This window comes from Bombus pascuorum, chromosome 6 (genome assembly GCF_905332965.1).
Source record: "Bombus pascuorum chromosome 6, iyBomPasc1.1, whole genome shotgun sequence".
Taxonomy (NCBI): Eukaryota; Metazoa; Arthropoda; class Insecta; order Hymenoptera; family Apidae; genus Bombus; species Bombus pascuorum.
In genome coordinates this window covers 14234338-14252360 of record NC_083493.1, presented here as the reverse complement: position 1 = coordinate 14252360, position 18023 = coordinate 14234338, and the positions used below count along the sequence as shown (strand labels likewise).

Genomic DNA, 18023 nt, shown 5'->3' with positions numbered 1-18023 from the left:
CAATTTCAAAGAAGTCCTAGCTTTATGATAATAATATTTATTTATTTACACTACAAAACAACAGGGACGATTTACAGTAAAAGGGATAACTCGTCCAATTCGAAGATCGAAATACATTTTTACGAGTAGTATTCGACAATGACCATTTTCTTATCTCACCTACTGTAGACCAATCTGAGAGAAGAGAGTGGCATCGTTTTATCTCGTATGCGGCAATGATGGAGTGAATCTCAAACTATGCTCAGTTTTGTACAGGGGCCATGGAATTCCTTTAGTTTACCGGATGGTCACCGGAATCGCCGCAGCGGCTTGGCAGCCCTCGGAGAAGCAACGGACAAGGAAACGCGGGCCGCTGAACGGGGAGAAACTTTCTTTACGTGTAAATCGATCAGATCAGAAAGAAACAATGCTTGGCACAATTGTGTTTCGGAAATAGCTATATACACAGCTCACATGAGATTCTACTCGGACTTACGTTATTTTTTCTTATAAAATTACACAAAAAAATATATTTATACGTAATAAGATATTTTAGATTTTAAATAGAGCTACATAGAGAAATGACCGATTCAAAAACATGTTGAATTCCATTCGTATAAATTATATATCATATCGACGAAAGTTCGAGCGTAGCGAATCTCGGTAACGTGAACTTCCTAATCGCTAATAAGAAGAATAATATACCGCGTATAATATAAACAGAGAAGGTATTAAAAAGAAAAAGAGAGCGTTGGAGGATGTGAGACAGAAAACGAGAAGTAGGAGACGAGAGAAGCGAAGCAAAATAGACGGAGGACAGAGACAGTTCGATGTATGAACTCGAAGTCGCGCGATTACGCTATTTAATTTGACGAGAACAATTCGGTAGTATCGACGAGAGACTTTGGATCTCGGGGACAAGGGGGCAACGCTGGTTACGTTGCCAACGTCGTACCCGTGTTCCAGCTTGACAATCACGGCTCGAGAATGTCTCTCACGTGGCTCCCGAGCGTTTCAGGACCATCGGAATTTTTCTCTTATACTTGGACGCCCTTTCGCTGTCGCGTTTCGTCCAACTTTAGATGACGGAAGTGATCAGTCTCGCCTTGAAGTTGACGATGCGTTCGCTCGTCGCTGCCAGGCGCTGAAAACATAAATAGTTTCGGTTAGATTTTATTGTTTAGTAATCAACTATACACGTACACACATACATATAGACATTCTTTACATGATAAATTAGAAAGAAAAAGAAGAAATCGTCCAGGCTATAAGATACGAGTTTCTAAATCATTTACGTGAATCCTTTTTTTCCAATTCTCTTTCTGTAGAAGACAATCCTACGATTTTCCGCTTACAAATGTCCGCAACGCTTTCGAGCAGGCGCGTTTCAATTCTACTTTCGACATTTCTTATTCACGCGACCATGGTTTCACCGTAACGTAGTAAAAAAACGATCATCGATCGAAGATCATTCACACGGACGGTGCAACATGTGTTCGTTCGCCACGTGACTGGAGCCTGCAACGGAATTTAGCAAGTTGCGGTGCAAGCAGACAAATTCCGAGCGATGTACGAACCGTGAACGCTTTCAAGCCGATGCCCGCTTGCACGCGCGACGAAGGTTCGGCATAATAAGCGCGATTAACTTCAATAATGCTCGAGCTATACCATACCACTGTATTTCCGTCTGTTCGTGCTGTTGCTTTCTCTGGTTTGTCGCATTGTAAACGCTATATCGCTGCTACGCTATAATAAAGACGTGGTCTGTCGATTACACGCGAAACGAGTCGAGAAAAACGCGAAATATAGCTGCGACTGGCCGGTGGTTTTGTTCTCATAGGAATTCCTACGCGTGTTCTTTTTCGGCCGCTTTCTTCCCGCTCGAATTCCAAACGAAACGCGTAGAAAAATCTAGTCACTGTCCGTTGCGTTTCCTCTTCACGCTTGGTAATAGTAAAACCGATCAATTAGCCGAGCATCTCGAGCATTGCACGGAGACAACGATCTTTCGAAATTGGAATAGTTTTTGCGGAACCATATCGTGAGAGAACCAACGAAACGTACATAAAATATAGAGATCTCCGAGTGAGATCATCTGCCTCTAACCAACTACTTCCCCATGGTTCTTTCGTCGATCGGTTTCGCTTTCCTTGAGAATTCCCGACGCGCGAGAGTGAAACGCGTGAACTTCGACGAGTGACCGCGGTGATCGGTGTATCTACTCAGTACAGTGTTACAAACTGTAACTGTAACATATCATATAGGATATGATATCGGAGATAAAGTAGACACTATTTCAGGTGTCGGGATAAACGAACTGTTAGAGATCCGAGGAAATATGAACCTGAGTAATTGGCGAGGACAGTGCGAAAAAGTTTTTAATACAGAGTATCAAACATAAACGGGATATCAACTATGTTTTATACTGTATATTAAAATAAAAATGTATATTTGCATCAGTCTCCTCGATTCTCAATTTATCCAAATAGTAATTAATATCCTTAGTTCTATTGCTGCTAAAATAGGGCCTTAAGAGGATCCAGAGCTTCAAGGTATGAGTCCGTGTCAATTCTCGATGATGTGACGTATGATATTAGGTATTTCATTGCCTGATCTCTGAACAAACATCGTGATTTGTTTGATTTATGATTTCGGCAAAATTTCTCAACCACGATATTGCTTTTACAACTTTATGAACGTAAATAGCTACCTAGGTATTATTACAATATTATTAAACAGCTATTATTTTACTAATTATATAGTAGCTAGTGTAATTAGCTAGTATATACTAGCTAATTATATTCTACTAATTAAAATGGTATTCTTAACATTGTACGATCACGAATATTCTGAATTAAGTTAAGGAACGAATTGCACGCGAGAATTGAACACATCGGTAGAGAAATCGCGTCATCGATAGGTCGTTAGAGGCCGAAGGATCTACCAAGATCTCGATCGCAGGAGCCGTTCAGTCGCACTCCTGGCAATATCGCGTGCCAGGAGCTACGTAGCAGTTGCTTGCATAAGTCAGCTGGCAAATGGACGAGCTATTTCATAGAGAAAGTCGCTTACATTTTTGCTTTCCATCGATCCGGACGGGGGATGCTTACGCAATCGCCCGGTTTTGTATCTGGAACGACAACGCGTCACGCTTGCGCGAGTTTCGGCAAAATCTTGGGCGCGAAAGATCGGTCCACGTCGAATTCAGAATTTCTCTTATAAAAAATTGCGAAAGTATAAAATTCTAGACTCTCTCTCGATTCTTTTTAGATTCTTTTTAGATTGATATATATTAATAATTAATTTAACGCATAAATTAATATGGCTTTATTAGAAATAATAAATAGCGAGAAAAGCTGGTTGAATATTAAACGAGAATGAGATTAGGCGAACTCTAGTTGTGCGTCGTTCTTGAATTTAGGATCGCTCATGGTTATTAATATATCTGTAACGGCTAAATGCTGCTGTCATGATCGCGACTAAACCGTTATATTTATTCGAAAGAAAAAGAAATTCGTACGTTGACATTAACAAATCGACCAAGATATTGTAGTTTCACTTTCGAACAAATCGGTTATATAAAACGATACAAGGGAATAGTTAATTTACAAGGCAGAATCCGAAACGGTTTTAAAAAAATACTACGAATAATTCGAACAGGTTAATGGCAATTTGTTTGAAACACGGTGACTACACGAAAAATCCCGGGCAAAGTTATAACGCGTTTGGTCTGCCAACGTGTGCTAACCTCGGTCGGTCAACCCCTTTCCACATGCACATTTCGCTTCGTGTCTGCTTCGTTAAACATAATCAATTTCTAGTCGTAAAGATTGACCGGCAGTTGCTACAACGCGATCAGGTCGCTGAGTTTCCATTCATGTCGGCAAATTGCTCATAGAGAAACTGTCTTTTTGAAACGCTTCTTTACGATCAGAAGAAGATATTGTAGCAATTTGTAAATTGAAGTGCTCTCGTTCCTTTGATCGCCCGTTGTATTACGAGCTATATGATATAGAATTTCATATTTCTTCAACGTTTCTCTTTCCATTGCTTTTATATTTCCGTTCCTTGAATCACTTTCTTTTGATATATATTATCAAGATGTTAATCAGACGTTTTGGTATTGTTGGAGATTTTAGAATTCCAAAATAATCGCATTGATGCGATATAGAAATTATTTCATCGAATCGATTACAAATCCACTTTACATTTCAAATAATATATAATAAATAAAATGATGAACGAAACAATAAATTGAAGAAACATTTTGAGATTTTAATGAATCTATCGATTCTAATATTTCTAAAACATTTAATAAATACGATCGCGTCATTTTCAACTGAAAGCAAGAAAAGCAACGCTAATCGAAAAGCATAATCGATAAATAAATAACAAATTTATGCAACAAAGGCAATGAATCGATTTCTGCATTTTTTAGATTTCTTCTTACTATTTGCCATTTACCACTTAATGGTAATTAATCATATACCAATGAAGATTACTTACAAGAATGAGATCCTGTACGAGGTTCGAAATTCCTCTGTTCACTATGACGAAGAACCTGGTCACGGGTCCTGGAATTGCCTCTTGAGGCTCCTCTGCGCCCTTCCCAGCCGAACCGTCGCCTCCGCTTCCGGCTACCAGCTGAAAATAATCAAGTCACGTATTAGCCTAATTTCTATCGCAACAGAGGTTTTCTCAGAAAGAGCACGAGAGAAGGTGAATGATAGAGACAAGTTGCGTAGATCGTTCATTGTCATCGATCATCGCGTAAATCGTTGTCATTCATATTTTATTTTTTAAATAGAGAGATAGTTGCGGTGTGTAGCAGCTCCACGTCCAGCTTCAGCGCTCCCGATACTACGGTGCTTTTATATCCTGAATCCTACTTGCGGCTACGATTCATCGATCTTGCTGCTACGATCCTTACGTGCGCTCCTTTGGCTCGTGACATTGTTTCGGATATCGTTATAGGATGTCCATACGCTTAGGATATCTTTTTATTCGTATTTTTGCAATATACTTTATACAATGACAATATACTTTCGCGAGATAACTTCGAAATCTCGACGTTTCAAAGTTTCGTGACACTGTCGCATTATGGACAACCTAAAGGTGCATCAAAACTAGAAATATATTTACAAGGACCCAAAAAGACAATACGACGTTACAGTGATAATTACAGACAGCATGACGCACATACTTACTTTACTGCTCGGTCGTTAAAAAAACGTACGTCACGCACCGTGCTATCAATTTACAATACTACTATTTAGAAGAATTCGTGTACGAGGCCAGACGACTCGGCTGTGTATCAGAATCTCATTTTCTCCGTACGCATTCAGTCAGAGATTCGAAACGAAAAGAAGTGAAATTATTGGACAACGCGAAGCGGAATCGTCTGGCTGCGCGTTGCTTTTGGTGCGTCTCAGTAGCAACGAACGAGCTACGGCTACGACGCTAACAATATACAACGTATGAATGTGCAATGAACGAGTACGAGATCACAACAACGAGAGAATCGGCAATCGATCAATGGCTGCCCTGAGATTCCGAGAAAATCGGCCGGGATGTCCATCAGCCAGTTGCTTCGCCGAAAGTCTTTAGTCGCTGGTTGTCGGTGTCGCGTCGGGACCGTTGGTCGGGTGGAACAATTGGATAAAAGATGAGTCGGACGTGACGGAACGAAGGATTTACAGGGTCACTGAATACTTGTCCAGAATCGGAGAATAGGATCGATAAACGTGGAGGTTACAGTTAGTAGGAAGATATGACGATAATCGGTGTTACGTGGCGTTCGAAGGACTGAAAGTTGTCACATTGAAACAATTCTTCGGACGAATACACGCGATGGCTTACGAAAGTATTTAAACGTTTCGAAATTTTTGTACGTGCATGTGTAACATTTTGAAATTTTATTTTATTACTCCGCATTACCAATTTTCTTTAACTAAACATATATATCTGCGTTAAATGTCTTGTAACTTCTATATACATTTTCAAATTTGTTTCAGATTTTACCAATGTGATAATGTCAGTCGTGTCTCGTTAAAATGTTGATGAAATTTCAAAGTGTTTTATATAAAATATACATGTACATAAAAATACATTCATGAGCCATTGTATATGGAAACTAAATTGCAGATCTTCCATGTCGTTGTTGAAATTATCTTTAAAGAATACCAAAAATATTCTTTCAGTCGGTCGAGATGGGAATACAGGACGAATGTAAACAGGGTTTTGGTTAGTGACAACGATGATGCATTACATCTAAGACTCTATGCTAGGACTATGAGAAAATCGATGAACGTTGCGCGAATTGTGCTCCAGGCTTGTGAAATTATTCGCCTGATGGATCTTCTTCAACAGGGTGGACGATCGAATTAAATATCCTGGTGCACAATCCGCGTACGATCGTGGCTAAGGGAAATCGACGAAACACGGGGAAGGCAAGTTAATGAAGAGCGAAGAAAGGACAGACAGACCACACGAACGATGTTCGAATAATTAAGTAAACGGAAGACGAAGGATAAACAAAAGAACACGCGGTACGAGTAACAGGTGATCGTTAGTCACGTGCGAGGAGTACATGCTGATCAAACACAGTTGCATGCTTTGCTTCGATGTACAGAGGATTGGGTGCTGTTAAATATGCGGTTCGTTGTCTGTAGACGTGCAAAGTACTTCTTGCGAGATAGATGCAAATATTAGATATTGGATGCACTAGAGAACGATATTATTACTGCAAACCAATATTATCTCGAGTTGAAACTCCTTACATAGTAACATTCATGTTTCTATAACAAACGGAAAGCCATCTTTTCGAAAGAAATACATCTTGAAGAGGTGCGTTATCATAAAAGGCCTTGCTCGAGAATTAACGCGTTAGAGAAAGGAAAGTGTCATCCAACAAGCGCCACTGGCAAAGAGAAACAGACAGTGAGTTAAAGCCAGAGCAAACAGAAAGCCGACCAGGTTCCCATAGGCCAACATTCAGCGAAACCACTGAAAATCGTCATTAAGAAACCTGTGGTATCCGTTCACCGAGTGGACAAGTGAAATTCAGAAGAGAGAGAGAGAGAGAGAGAGAGAGAGAGAGAGAGAGAGAGTGAGAGAGAGAGAGAACAGACAGACAGGCAGACAGAGAGAAGTGCAGTAGGCAGTGTCCGTTCGGCTCTGCTCGGAAGGATTAGCGTACCGGTGGTAGGTTGCCGGCTCCTGACGCGGCCGGTGCGCTGGTCGAGGATCCCGCCGTGGTCGAGGAACCAGCTGGAGCGGCAGCAGGGGCGGCACCTTGGGGAATCGGGCCCAAGTCCCGAGAGGCGCTTAAACCGAGCCCTAGGCTCTGCGTACCTGCCACCACGCGGTACACCGTGCCCGCCGCTCTTGCCGCCCCGTCGGCCGCTTGCTAAACGAGAACAGAGACGAGAACTTTCGTTTACTGATCCGCTCCTCGGGAGAACGCCTGTCTATTTAGTCATTCTTTTCTGTTCTTTTCTTTGTTTCGGTCATGATTGTCGCGTGTCGTATCGACAACAAGCGATTTTTCTCCTTCCGCTTCACGATAGTGGATTAGTATTCGTCGTCGATGAAGTGGATGTCCTGCAAAGCGGCTGAAATTGTTTTTAACGACTGACGAGACGAGTATTTTTCTTGGTATTTGTCTTTGGTCAATGCGACGATTCTGCGTTTATTCTAGTTCGTTTCAGTCATTTTGTTTCGGGTCCATTGCTTTCTTGGGGATTGCTTATCTCCAGATTGTTTATCGCGTGAAGAGTGGAGGATCAGAATAGAATAGCATAATTCAACAGATTTCCCAGAACGTTCTAAGAAAATGTGAAATGTTTCAATCCGATATTTCGTATCGTACTTTCAAGGAAACGAACGGTAGTTTTTCGATACCGTAAAAGGAGGTCGATCTATCGACTAGTTCCAAACAGTCGCGCGTATTACTCAGGATCACGTAAGTTCTCCATTAGCGATTGCGAACATTGGTGGCCTTTGATAACAAAGAATCATAAGATAAGTAGCCAAAGACGGCGAGGGAAAGCTTTAACGCTACTTGAAGTCGCTAACTCCACGCAGTTACTTGTATCTTTATAAACGCGATTGAGAGAATGCAAGCTAATCAGAAATTTGTTTTAAATATCACAACGTAACTTTTCCAAACGTGTTCAATTTGAATTTCGAAGGAACGAAAAATCGAGAATATGATTCGAAAATCGAAATTACTAGCTGTTTACGCAATCGTGATTTCCAAATAATTTCATAACTAAAATTAAAGTTCTGGTCTCTCGAACGCGACGCAAAAGATAGGATCACGCACGTATTTCTTGTTCTAGCGCGTTTCTTGCGACGTGCTAAATCACCTATTTTTTTTTCTCGTTTATGGAGCATGAGTCTCGAGGACGTTTTCGTCTCGTCTCTAATCATCCACGAGGTTAGGTCGCGTCTAGGTCGAGAACCTTGGAATAGTAACCAAGCGACACAGCTGGGAAATTCGGTCGTAGACTTTCACCGGTATCAAAGTAGGCGCCCTTGCCTGTGTCCTTCTGTTCGCTGCTTATTTGAATATTAAGTCTGCCAATTTCTGCAGTACTATTTTCGATCTTTATGTTTTTGACGCAAATCTATACCTTTTCCTATACAAATCCTTTTTTTTTTTTTTTATTCATCTATACATTCAATTCAAATATCGTGCATTGAGTTGTTTGACGTCTAATATTATTAAGAGCAGTAAATTGTACGATGATTGGAAATATCGAGATTAATCGACAGAGTACTATCCATCGAATGTATCAATAATTATTCGACTTAATTATTGTTGCAGTGAACTAGGTAGTGTAATATGACTTGGCAAATAATTATTTCTTAATCTTCAAGGTTTCTGATACGTGGTACAAGAAATACGTACTTTCTACTTCTTCTGGAAAATAAATATTAGTAATTCCTAGGCTGCAGATTTGTATGCATTTATACAGAAATTCATAAAAAAATGATACTTAATACACGCAAATGATACGTATAAAATAATGAAAGTGGCGTGTCGGATCTTTTTTTTTTTAAATAGATGTTGCGAGTCTCCTTAGATTCCTTTGCTTTACTCGTACCCATAAAAGTATAAATTTGCATAAAACCCCCCGATCTAATACTATAATAATTACGTTACGTATTACCACATGTAAGATACGACAGTTTGTCGGAGTTTCTCACATGCTACACTGCGAATGGTTTAATCGTTTTAGAAGATTAGTCTGTTCGAATCTTAGTGTCATCAAATGGACAAAATCCTCAGCTACGTTTATCGATTAAACATCGCCCATTACAAAAATCCATGACAATAATTAAGATCCACAGAATGTAAACTTCCACTTTTCACTCGATACTGAAGAGACGCAGTGGAACAGGAAATGCTTTCTTTATTACGGAAAACTCACCCTGATTATATCAAAGACGAAGTTGCCAGAGCTGCTGGAGCCGCCCAGACCAGGGAGGAACCTTTTGTTTCTGTTCTCGTCATCTTCAGTCTCTACTTCTTCGAGAGGCGTCAATGGTGGAGCTGCGTCGTTGCTGCCCTGTTCATCCGCGAATTGTACTTTGACCTCGTTGTTTTGCGACTCGGCTGCTACTTCGTTTACCTTGTACTCCGCTTCCGGGTTTACATTCTGTGAAATAGAAGATTTACGGTCTACCATCTTGAGTATGTTTGATGACGAGTCGCCGATCGATTGCTAAGGAAACATAAATGGACATTAATCGTGGGTTGTTATACAGTCAAGGACTGCAAGAGTGTGTTTAAATCGTTGGATAATCAACGTAAATTATTTATGAACACTGATGCATCGTAATATCAAGTTCGTTAACGATCGACCGGCGTTTAGGGAGAAAAGATACGGCTTATTCAGATCGAAGGAAACGAAGCGTGTGACGCGCGATCTGGCGATGTCTCATGATCGGGATGCGCATCAGTTCAGCGATCGATGACTGAACGACGGCTATACTCTGCAAGCAACGTAGAGAGATATGCAATGGATCACGAAAAAACTCTTCGAAAGAACTCTTTTTCTTGGTCGTTTAACATAGAAAGCTGTATCGTATAAATTACATAGAACATTTTATGATTTCATTAACACCGTAATGAGACATGACTATATTGGAAATATTTGAAATCAATGTGAAAATGTGTATTACGTACAGAGGTTATAAGACATTTATGCAAACATTTAGTAAATGTGTACTGCATGAATAGAAGTAGTCGTATGAATGGAGAAGTAACGAAAAGTGATGTAGTTGCAACCACTGTTTCTTCGATTTAATTTAGAATTTTCTTTCGTGAGCAATTGCGTAATATAGTATATGTGTGTAGAGCAATTATATAGTAGCGCAATCGAGTCCAAATTTCCGATTATTGTATTAGAACAACGGCTTTTAACGAGAAGTTTGAATTTATTAAAAATCGCCAAAGAGAGCCTTATGTGCTACGTTTTTCTATATTATTTGAAGTTATCTAGCTTATGAATTGCAGATTTTCTCCGGCTCTGAATTCTCTTACGCTGATTTCAGTCAACGATGCATCAGAAACGCATAAATATCCAATAACAAATCATCGCTACATGATATTTATAACAACATAACACTGCAGAGAAGCTAAACAAAATATGATAAAACAAACGGGAGTCTAATAATCATTTATCATCTTCCATCATTGCGGAATATAAATTGTTAACTCGAACGTTGTTTTCTTCCAGCTAATTCTATTTAGCATAGCTATTATGCGACGATTGGGAAATTAATTGTAAATTAACGCGAATGCAGATTGATTTTTTCCAATGATCGACAAAAAAGATGAAGGCAGAAAGTAGCGATTAATATTCAACGAAAACAGCAGAAAAAATGTCCTCTTTATAAGAAAGTACCTTGCCTCGAGACGAATATGAAGAATCAAAGGATAACGATGTCAAGAAAAATAAGTAGAAGACAGAATGAAGAGAAACACAACGCAAACAGATAGACAAGCGAATAATAGAAAACGATACGAATGGTATACACACGCAAACGCACACAGAGAAAGAGTTATAGTTAGCAGACAGTAGAAAAACTTGGTAGACAAATTATTGTTTCCCGCAGCAGTCCCAATTGCGCGGTGATCGTCCTTGCCGGATCAATCGATTACTCTTCGTTCAGGTTCATTGACCTCCAACGTGTTACCGATCTGGCCAGCATTGTACAGTCACGCGACCGTAGAGGCGACCTCGTTCGTCCTGTCGTCCTGATTGATAGCGGTCGTCTGGCTGGCTTTAGTGCTCGACATACTGGCTGGCGCTGCCGTGTCTGTGTCCTCGTCTGGCGGGAACGTCGGTAAGGATACCGATACCTTGGAATTGCCCGCGTTGTCCTCCTCGTCGTCGAAGAAGGGCGACTCAGCGGTTGCTGTCGAGCCACCGCTCGACGATCTTCCGGAGTTCGAGTCACCGTTATTCTGAATTAAACTGCGAAGAACGGTCGGGCCGAGTATTCGGATGATTTCCGCGACAATCGAGTTCACCTTTTTTTCGATCATCTAGAAAATAACAGCTCTTAGCTGACCTTTTTTTATCAATCCTGTTTTCGAGTATCGCTCGTTCCCATTCACGAGGAAGTTTTCTGTCTTTTCGTGTCCGTGATGCAACAGTCGTAACGTAGCTGCTGATGGTAAATATTACCGCGCGATTTAATCGAATTCGTTTCGTTGAAATTCGTGTTCGTTATAAATGGTTACGTCGAGCATTGGTTCTTTTTAATCGTTCGGCCAACTGTTATTATTGTCGTATTTGCGTCGTCGAAATGTACGTCGATGGAATTGCTTTTTGAGCAACGTTATTGTTGAATTAACGTTCCAGTATTTGTTGACGGAGCTCGATATTAGGATTCGTCGTCAGCCTTCGGTGCAGTCGAGAACGTTACAACGGATAGGAAGTGAGCGGGTCAAATGGCGATGGATGATGTTGCCGAACTAGTGGCTGGTTCGATAAAGGTGATAAAGTGGAAATAGCGAACGGTTGCAACGATCGTGTTTTCCACGGTGAAATTTGGCTCGAGAAGGATGTACGCGGATCGAATTCGTTCCGATAGAAACTTTCAATTTTCGTTCGATATCTTATCTTAATTCATGAAGTTAATTGAATAAACGAACACGTAGTTGCGCAATCTATAGACAGAATGCACAGGAAACGAGGAAACTCTCCGTGAATCATGAATCGAACGTGCAACTTTCTTAGGAGGAATGTCGATTCACTGCGAACAATTTCTCTTCGGCTTTAAACCGACACGGTATTACTAATGAAACGTTTTCGTTGACGATATAATTTCTCAATTACCCGTTAATGCGAGAAAGCGGCGATTTGAACAACATAGGACGTCCAAGGTCCTATTTCGATCGATTAAATCCGATACAAAAAATACCGTACGTCTACGAGGGAAGGGGAAACTTGGTACATAAATCGGTCCTGGCCGTCTGCAGGATTTGACTGCGTTGTATTCAGCAGCTGCTCACCTGAGAGGCTTCGGGGAACAGTTCTCGCAGGATACCGATCGTCCGTTTGTTCCTTAGAGCGGCCTCGTTGTCGGTTTCGGCCATCACCAGCCGATTCAGTGCCTGAAAAAAGTTTCCCTGTTGTCCCTACAAAGTATTTTCAATGTCTGGAAATTCTCGTTTCATATATTACTCTTCCTCTCATGCATCTGCCTCCGGGATTTTCATTACCACCTTTTAGTTATTGTTCCTGTATGCGTAATTGTTTCTTCTGTAATCGTGTAAAGTATTATCCACAGAGATAAGAAAGTACCGGCGAAATATATCAGCACCTGATCGGAGTGCTTGTCTGGAAGATAGTCGAGAACGTCGAAGAGCGTTAAGACAATATCGTTGCGCAATGTCCACGACGAATAGCATAAGAGAGACATAAACTCTAACCAAGGATTTCGTTGGATGCGTTCAACGTTTGCTCCTGGACGATAATTTACAATTTACAAAATTGAACGAGAACGCGTGCGGATCGTTCTACGAACGGAGAATTGAGTAAAGTTTAGGCGAGAGAAAATAGTGGAACTGTAACGTTGCGCACGACAATCGCTCGAAGAGAATTGCAGCGTTTAACGACGTGATTGCGTATTATTACGTATTACCGCATTAGTGTCGCTACAATTTTCTGTTACGATATACGAAGCTTTTTATGATTTATGACCTCCCAAGTTGTAAACGACGCTTCTTGTTCGCACAAGACGATTTAAATAGATCGGCAGTGAGATGAAAAAGTAAACTCGTTTATAGATAATGTCGTTGAGTTTTGTAACAACCCGGACAAAGTCATCGACGGATTAATCGAACCATTCTGACACTTGGACGGTCTCAAAAGTTGCTCAACCTGATTACCATGGTTCACTTTCCCCTATACCGCGCTCACGTTCGACTCGCTGTTACGATATTTGTCCCTGCGTGTTGTCCACATTCGCAACTAGTCTTTGCTTCCGACATAGCCTCACCAATAACGAATTCATTTTACAATTTCCTATAGATATCCCAGTAAATGGCAAATTTTTCTGAAGTCGAATAGCCGTTTGGTTCGAAGCAAACAGCTGAACGAAATTAGAACGAGTGCCGTAATAGGAGATCGCGCTTATTCTCGCGTTGAAGTCTCCAAAACTAGCGGTAGTCGACTTAAGATATCCGTTACAATTTCTCTTGCACTTCGTAGAACATTTGACCGAAGATTACGAAGAAAATATATATAACAGGTACAATTTTGATGATTACCTGATTTTCGTGCTATCTAGTAGTTATTAGTTATTAATATGTTAATAGCGTAGTTTAATATATTATACAAGTTAGAAAGAGCTAATACCTAAAACATGATAACTGATACTTTTGAGAAGTCGATATATTTTATGCAAATATTTTTCAACAAGGTCTCATAAACAAATTCTGGTAATATGTAATTAGTTGTTACGATACTGCATTTTAAAATTGCTGCCATATAGAAAACAGGAAATATGCACTTTTTCACTTGGAGCTTTTGCAATTCAACTACAATTGACAAATCCCACAAACAACAACGATACCTGGCAATAAAAATATTTCAAGCCAAAGAAACAACTAGTACGAAAATAAAGAGATTTGGAAACCACTATCAAGCACGATATAACGAAAGATGGAGAGAGAGAGAGAACACGTGCACGTGAGCGCGTGTACGTTTACGCGCGCGCTTTCCATTGGGCACCGATCAAGCGAAGAAAGTGTCCGGTGTAACTCTGGAAGTGTTCGCGGCCAGTGAAAGTGTCGAACCGAAGAAGAGAGTCGACCAGACGTTCTGACTTTTCGTTGGACCGTATATTTCATCGCTCGTGAAATGATACTTGTCCACATGCCTAACTCGTCACGCTAAAAAGAAAACAATTCCACGAAAATCGTTTAATCTCCTCCGACTATGACGCGCGAGTTCTCTCTGTGATTTTCTGTTTCCGACAAAACCTGTTTCTTAATCGAGATGTCTACGCTTATTTTCATTGGAAAGAATGGCTATAAGAAAAATCTTCGTTGCAGGAAACAAGGAAGACATTTATTTGCATACTCTACGACTTTAACGATTCGGCGGTCGTTAAAATGCAATGGCGGTAAATTAAAATCCTAACAACCAATCGAGCCTCCATTAGACATGTTAATGTTACGAGCAAATGTGATTCGACGTTGTTAAATGGAAATCAAACACATCGTCTTAAGCCCGAGGATTCCACGTGACGTGGATGAGACATTAGAAACACGAGTGTTGCGCGTTTTCTTTGCGAGCCTTTATTCGCGCGAGGTCGTAGCACTCGATCGGAGTGAAAGAGGTTCCGTCGAAAGTGAAACATCATCTGCGATCACCGAATCGATCGACTCGGTCCAACGATCAACCGGCGATTTAGCCGGACGTCGAAATCCTGGCGAGAACTTTCGCAACGAACGACACTGCACGTTTCCTTCGTTGGTTATCTCGACGATTAAACGGCCGTTGCCTGTCGCGAATTTCGCGCGCGGAAACCGCGCTTTCTCCGATCCAGCCTTCTTCCGAGATAACGAAGATCGTCTCAAGGATAAATGGATGGCGTCCAGCCGGCACAGTGACACAGAGAAATCGATCGTAACGCTAGTTACGCAATCTCTGAATCGAATACGACTAGCTGCGAATCCTTTCGGACATCGGACAGAATTTTTTAAAATACTTTTCTGCGTTAAACATACGAAATATAAAAATACGATATATACAAAATACGATGCAAGAGATTGAGGTGAATTAGATGAATATCAGAGAACAGAATCTAATACATTTTCCTATGTCAAAGAGGAAGCTATCTATATAGTTTGGAAGTTCCCTCCTTTTTGGTGGAATACACGTTTGGCGTTGAAAGGTTCAAGAACTAAATACTAAGGTTGTTCGATGACTTCGATAGAACCGGACTGCGGAAATGTTTGTGAAATTATCGTACGCTGTCGCAGGCAAATGAAAAGGAAATTTCTGACGACATTTGGTGAACGTACGTACGTTTTTCAACCGACTTACCTCGGATTGGAGACGATCTGTATCAGAAAGTGGAATCGAACCGACTAAAGTCACGCACAGTGCTGTTGCCAAAATAGCGATGAGTTTCATTTTGTTTGGTTGGGAATTTGAATACCTGCAAAGGAAAAGAGTATGATATAATTTTCATGGGTAAAAAGTTCCTTGTTGGTTCTTATAAAATATTTCACCGCGGAATGTTTGGCAACTTTGATTGTTTATCGAAACGCGAGCATCGTGAAGTAGGTATCAGTTTGCGTTTAAGAATATAATATCGTTTTATCTGGAATCTAAAATATTATCTTATATCTGCGCGTGTTTCTTGGATAATCGACCAGCATGATGGACCGGAAACGTTTTGAAAGGATCCTGGAGAAAAAGATGAGAAGGTGAAGGAGTCTCGTCGATGTTGCAGGAGTGGGGAGCGATGGCTCTCCTTTCTCGAGTGTGGATACGTTCGAAACTATCACTTTCGACCGAATGAAAGTGGAGAATGCCGCTGGCAAAAACGACGCCGAGATTCTTGAGGAAAGATGGTCTAACGCGTTTCGTTCATTTTTATAAAAATGAATCATCGCGATTGCTATTGCTTGTTGTTCGTTCTTACGATGTGGAATCGTTGCAAGTCGTAACGAAATATAAGAATTTTGAATATTTCAACCTGGACTGATGCAATATGCATTTCTTTTCGACGTAATTATCGAGAAGTATCGAAACATAAATGCTTATCGGAATATTCGACTTTCTTTTTGTAACATCATTTATTTTTTACGTTTTCATTCGTTCTATAAAATTGAATTGTAAGTTCAAATGCACATGTTGCTCGACTTGCCTTCAAACGAGTCTATAATTACGATAGCGAAACTGTCGGAATATAATGCTGACCACACATCGAGTTAATATAGATTCAGTACACATGTCGTCCGAACCGATGGTGATGGAGCAACAGTGCGCATTCGAGGCCAAATATTAGCAAATTTCATTAATAATTCGCGAGCATAATCGAAAGCAGGCTGCAACTATGTTTGGAATAGAGAGTAGTACAACTTTCTTCTCAATTGATAAAAATTGCAATGAAGTAATTCGACTAGCTACCAAATATTTCATCGATTTGACAAAATCAATAGATTGAACCGACGTGTGTAGAGTCACGTGCGTTCCGCGAAATGATCAAGCGTCACAGTTCGATAAAAACCGGATTTTCCTTCGGTTGGACCAATAGCTGGTCTTACGAATTTCGATTTTTTCCTCGAGCTCGTTGTGTCCGATGAGAACCACTTCACGAAAATCCTCACTCTGATAATTCTTTCTGGCCGCTTCGTATACACGAGCCTTTTTCGAATTCGAGGAAGAAGCTCGAAATTGGAAATCCTATGCACCTAGGAACCTATCGAGACTCTATGAGAACTACTATCTTGTAAACTCTTTTGCCAAACGTTAAAAAAGCAGTCGGATGTTTTATCGAGACGTACAACCAAACTGAGAAAGAAAAGTTGAACTATTTTTGTACGGTCGAATTTCCAAAATACTCGATAGTTTCCTGAACACAGAGCTCGTGTCACGTGGACTAACGTAATGATCGAACGCTGAAATAAAATGCACGATATCGCGGTCGAATACGTGTTCCGTATGAAGGAACTCACCACACACCGATTCGTTATGACACGGTAGAACTTTTAAACTGTCCGCTTGTAAAAGAGACCCAAAAGGAGCTCTCCGTGGCTCCTGCTCTCTTCGGCTTTTCTGTAACTGTCTGTGTAACGGAGGTTAGTGAGCGGCTTTTATTAGAAGGAGGGGCCTATCGCCACCTCCACGCTACACTTCAGTCTCCGTCCTCTCTGTTTCTCTTTCTTTTCTGATTGCCTCGCGCGATTCTGAAGAAGGGATCACCGTAGAATGTAAGATGTAAGTAGCTACGGCCGATGAAAGATCCTCGATGCGACCGTGAAGATGTGCGGAGCGGAAGTACGAACTGGATTGTCGTTGTGCATCAATGTATCCCTAAGGGCGATTGATAGCATCGAACATAACGAGTGAACGCGTTACTATAGGAATTTATGTCCGTGATTAATAAAATATACGTTCTTTTGACTTTAGAAATATTTCGAAATTTCTGAGCTTAATTTGGATTCTTTAGACCTTTGAGCTCTTGAGTCTTTAAATTCTTGAATCTTCGAATTTTTGAGCTATTCAACGAATTCCTGTTATGGAAGTGGAGTGTTCCTAGAAGTTAATTATAATTTTCAATGATAAACGAACTTGCGAAACATCGATTACGTTACATTTTTGCTATGCCTTTCTTCGGTTAAATCTCTCTTCGTTACGAAGCAAGTGTTATAACAATCGATGTTTAAAACGTTTTCACGATGAAATTGATTGTTCGGCTTCGATTATGGTTAAAAAAGGGTCCGAATCTTTTTACAGGAAGCATTCGTCAATTATATCACGAGGAACACAAGATTCGGTTTTATT

At 40.5% G+C, this 18023-nt stretch overlaps 1 protein-coding gene and 1 long non-coding RNA gene across 2 annotated transcripts; one reads left to right on the top strand and one right to left on the bottom strand.

Moving 5' to 3' along the window:
- Positions 1 to 21: 21 nt before the first annotated feature.
- On the bottom strand, positions 22 to 17338 carry LOC132908040 (uncharacterized). Its single transcript, XM_060961590.1, has 7 exons — positions 17195 to 17338; positions 15555 to 15669; positions 12512 to 12613; positions 9417 to 9644; positions 7178 to 7387; positions 4486 to 4623; positions 22 to 1123 (listed from the first exon to the last, which is right to left on the bottom strand). Exons 2-7 carry the CDS (start codon positions 15642 to 15644, stop codon positions 1058 to 1060), a joined length of 834 nt encoding a protein of 277 aa, XP_060817573.1. The 5' UTR covers positions 15645 to 15669; positions 17195 to 17338; the 3' UTR covers positions 22 to 1057.
- LOC132908041 (uncharacterized) lies at positions 5515 to 7061 on the top strand. Its single transcript, XR_009658297.1, has 2 exons — positions 5515 to 5735; positions 6180 to 7061. It is a non-coding gene; the product is annotated as an uncharacterized LOC132908041 (long non-coding RNA).
- Positions 17339 to 18023: the final 685 nt, after the last annotated feature.

What these genes read in the sequence shown, in the direction of transcription:
- LOC132908040 (XM_060961590.1), bottom strand. Translation starts at nt 15,644, where the DNA reads ATGAAACTCATCGCTATTTTGGCAACAGCACTGTGCGTGACTTTAGTC. An exon ending in TCGTCTTTGATATAATCAGG is followed by an intron (nt 7,388 to 9,416) that starts GTGAGTTTTCCG and finishes GTTCTCGTTTAG; the next exon opens with CAAGCGGCCGACGGGGCGGC. An exon ending in TCGTACAGGATCTCATTCTT is followed by an intron (nt 1,124 to 4,485) that starts GTAAGTAATCTT and finishes TTATGTTTTCAG; the next exon opens with CGCCTGGCAGCGACGAGCGA.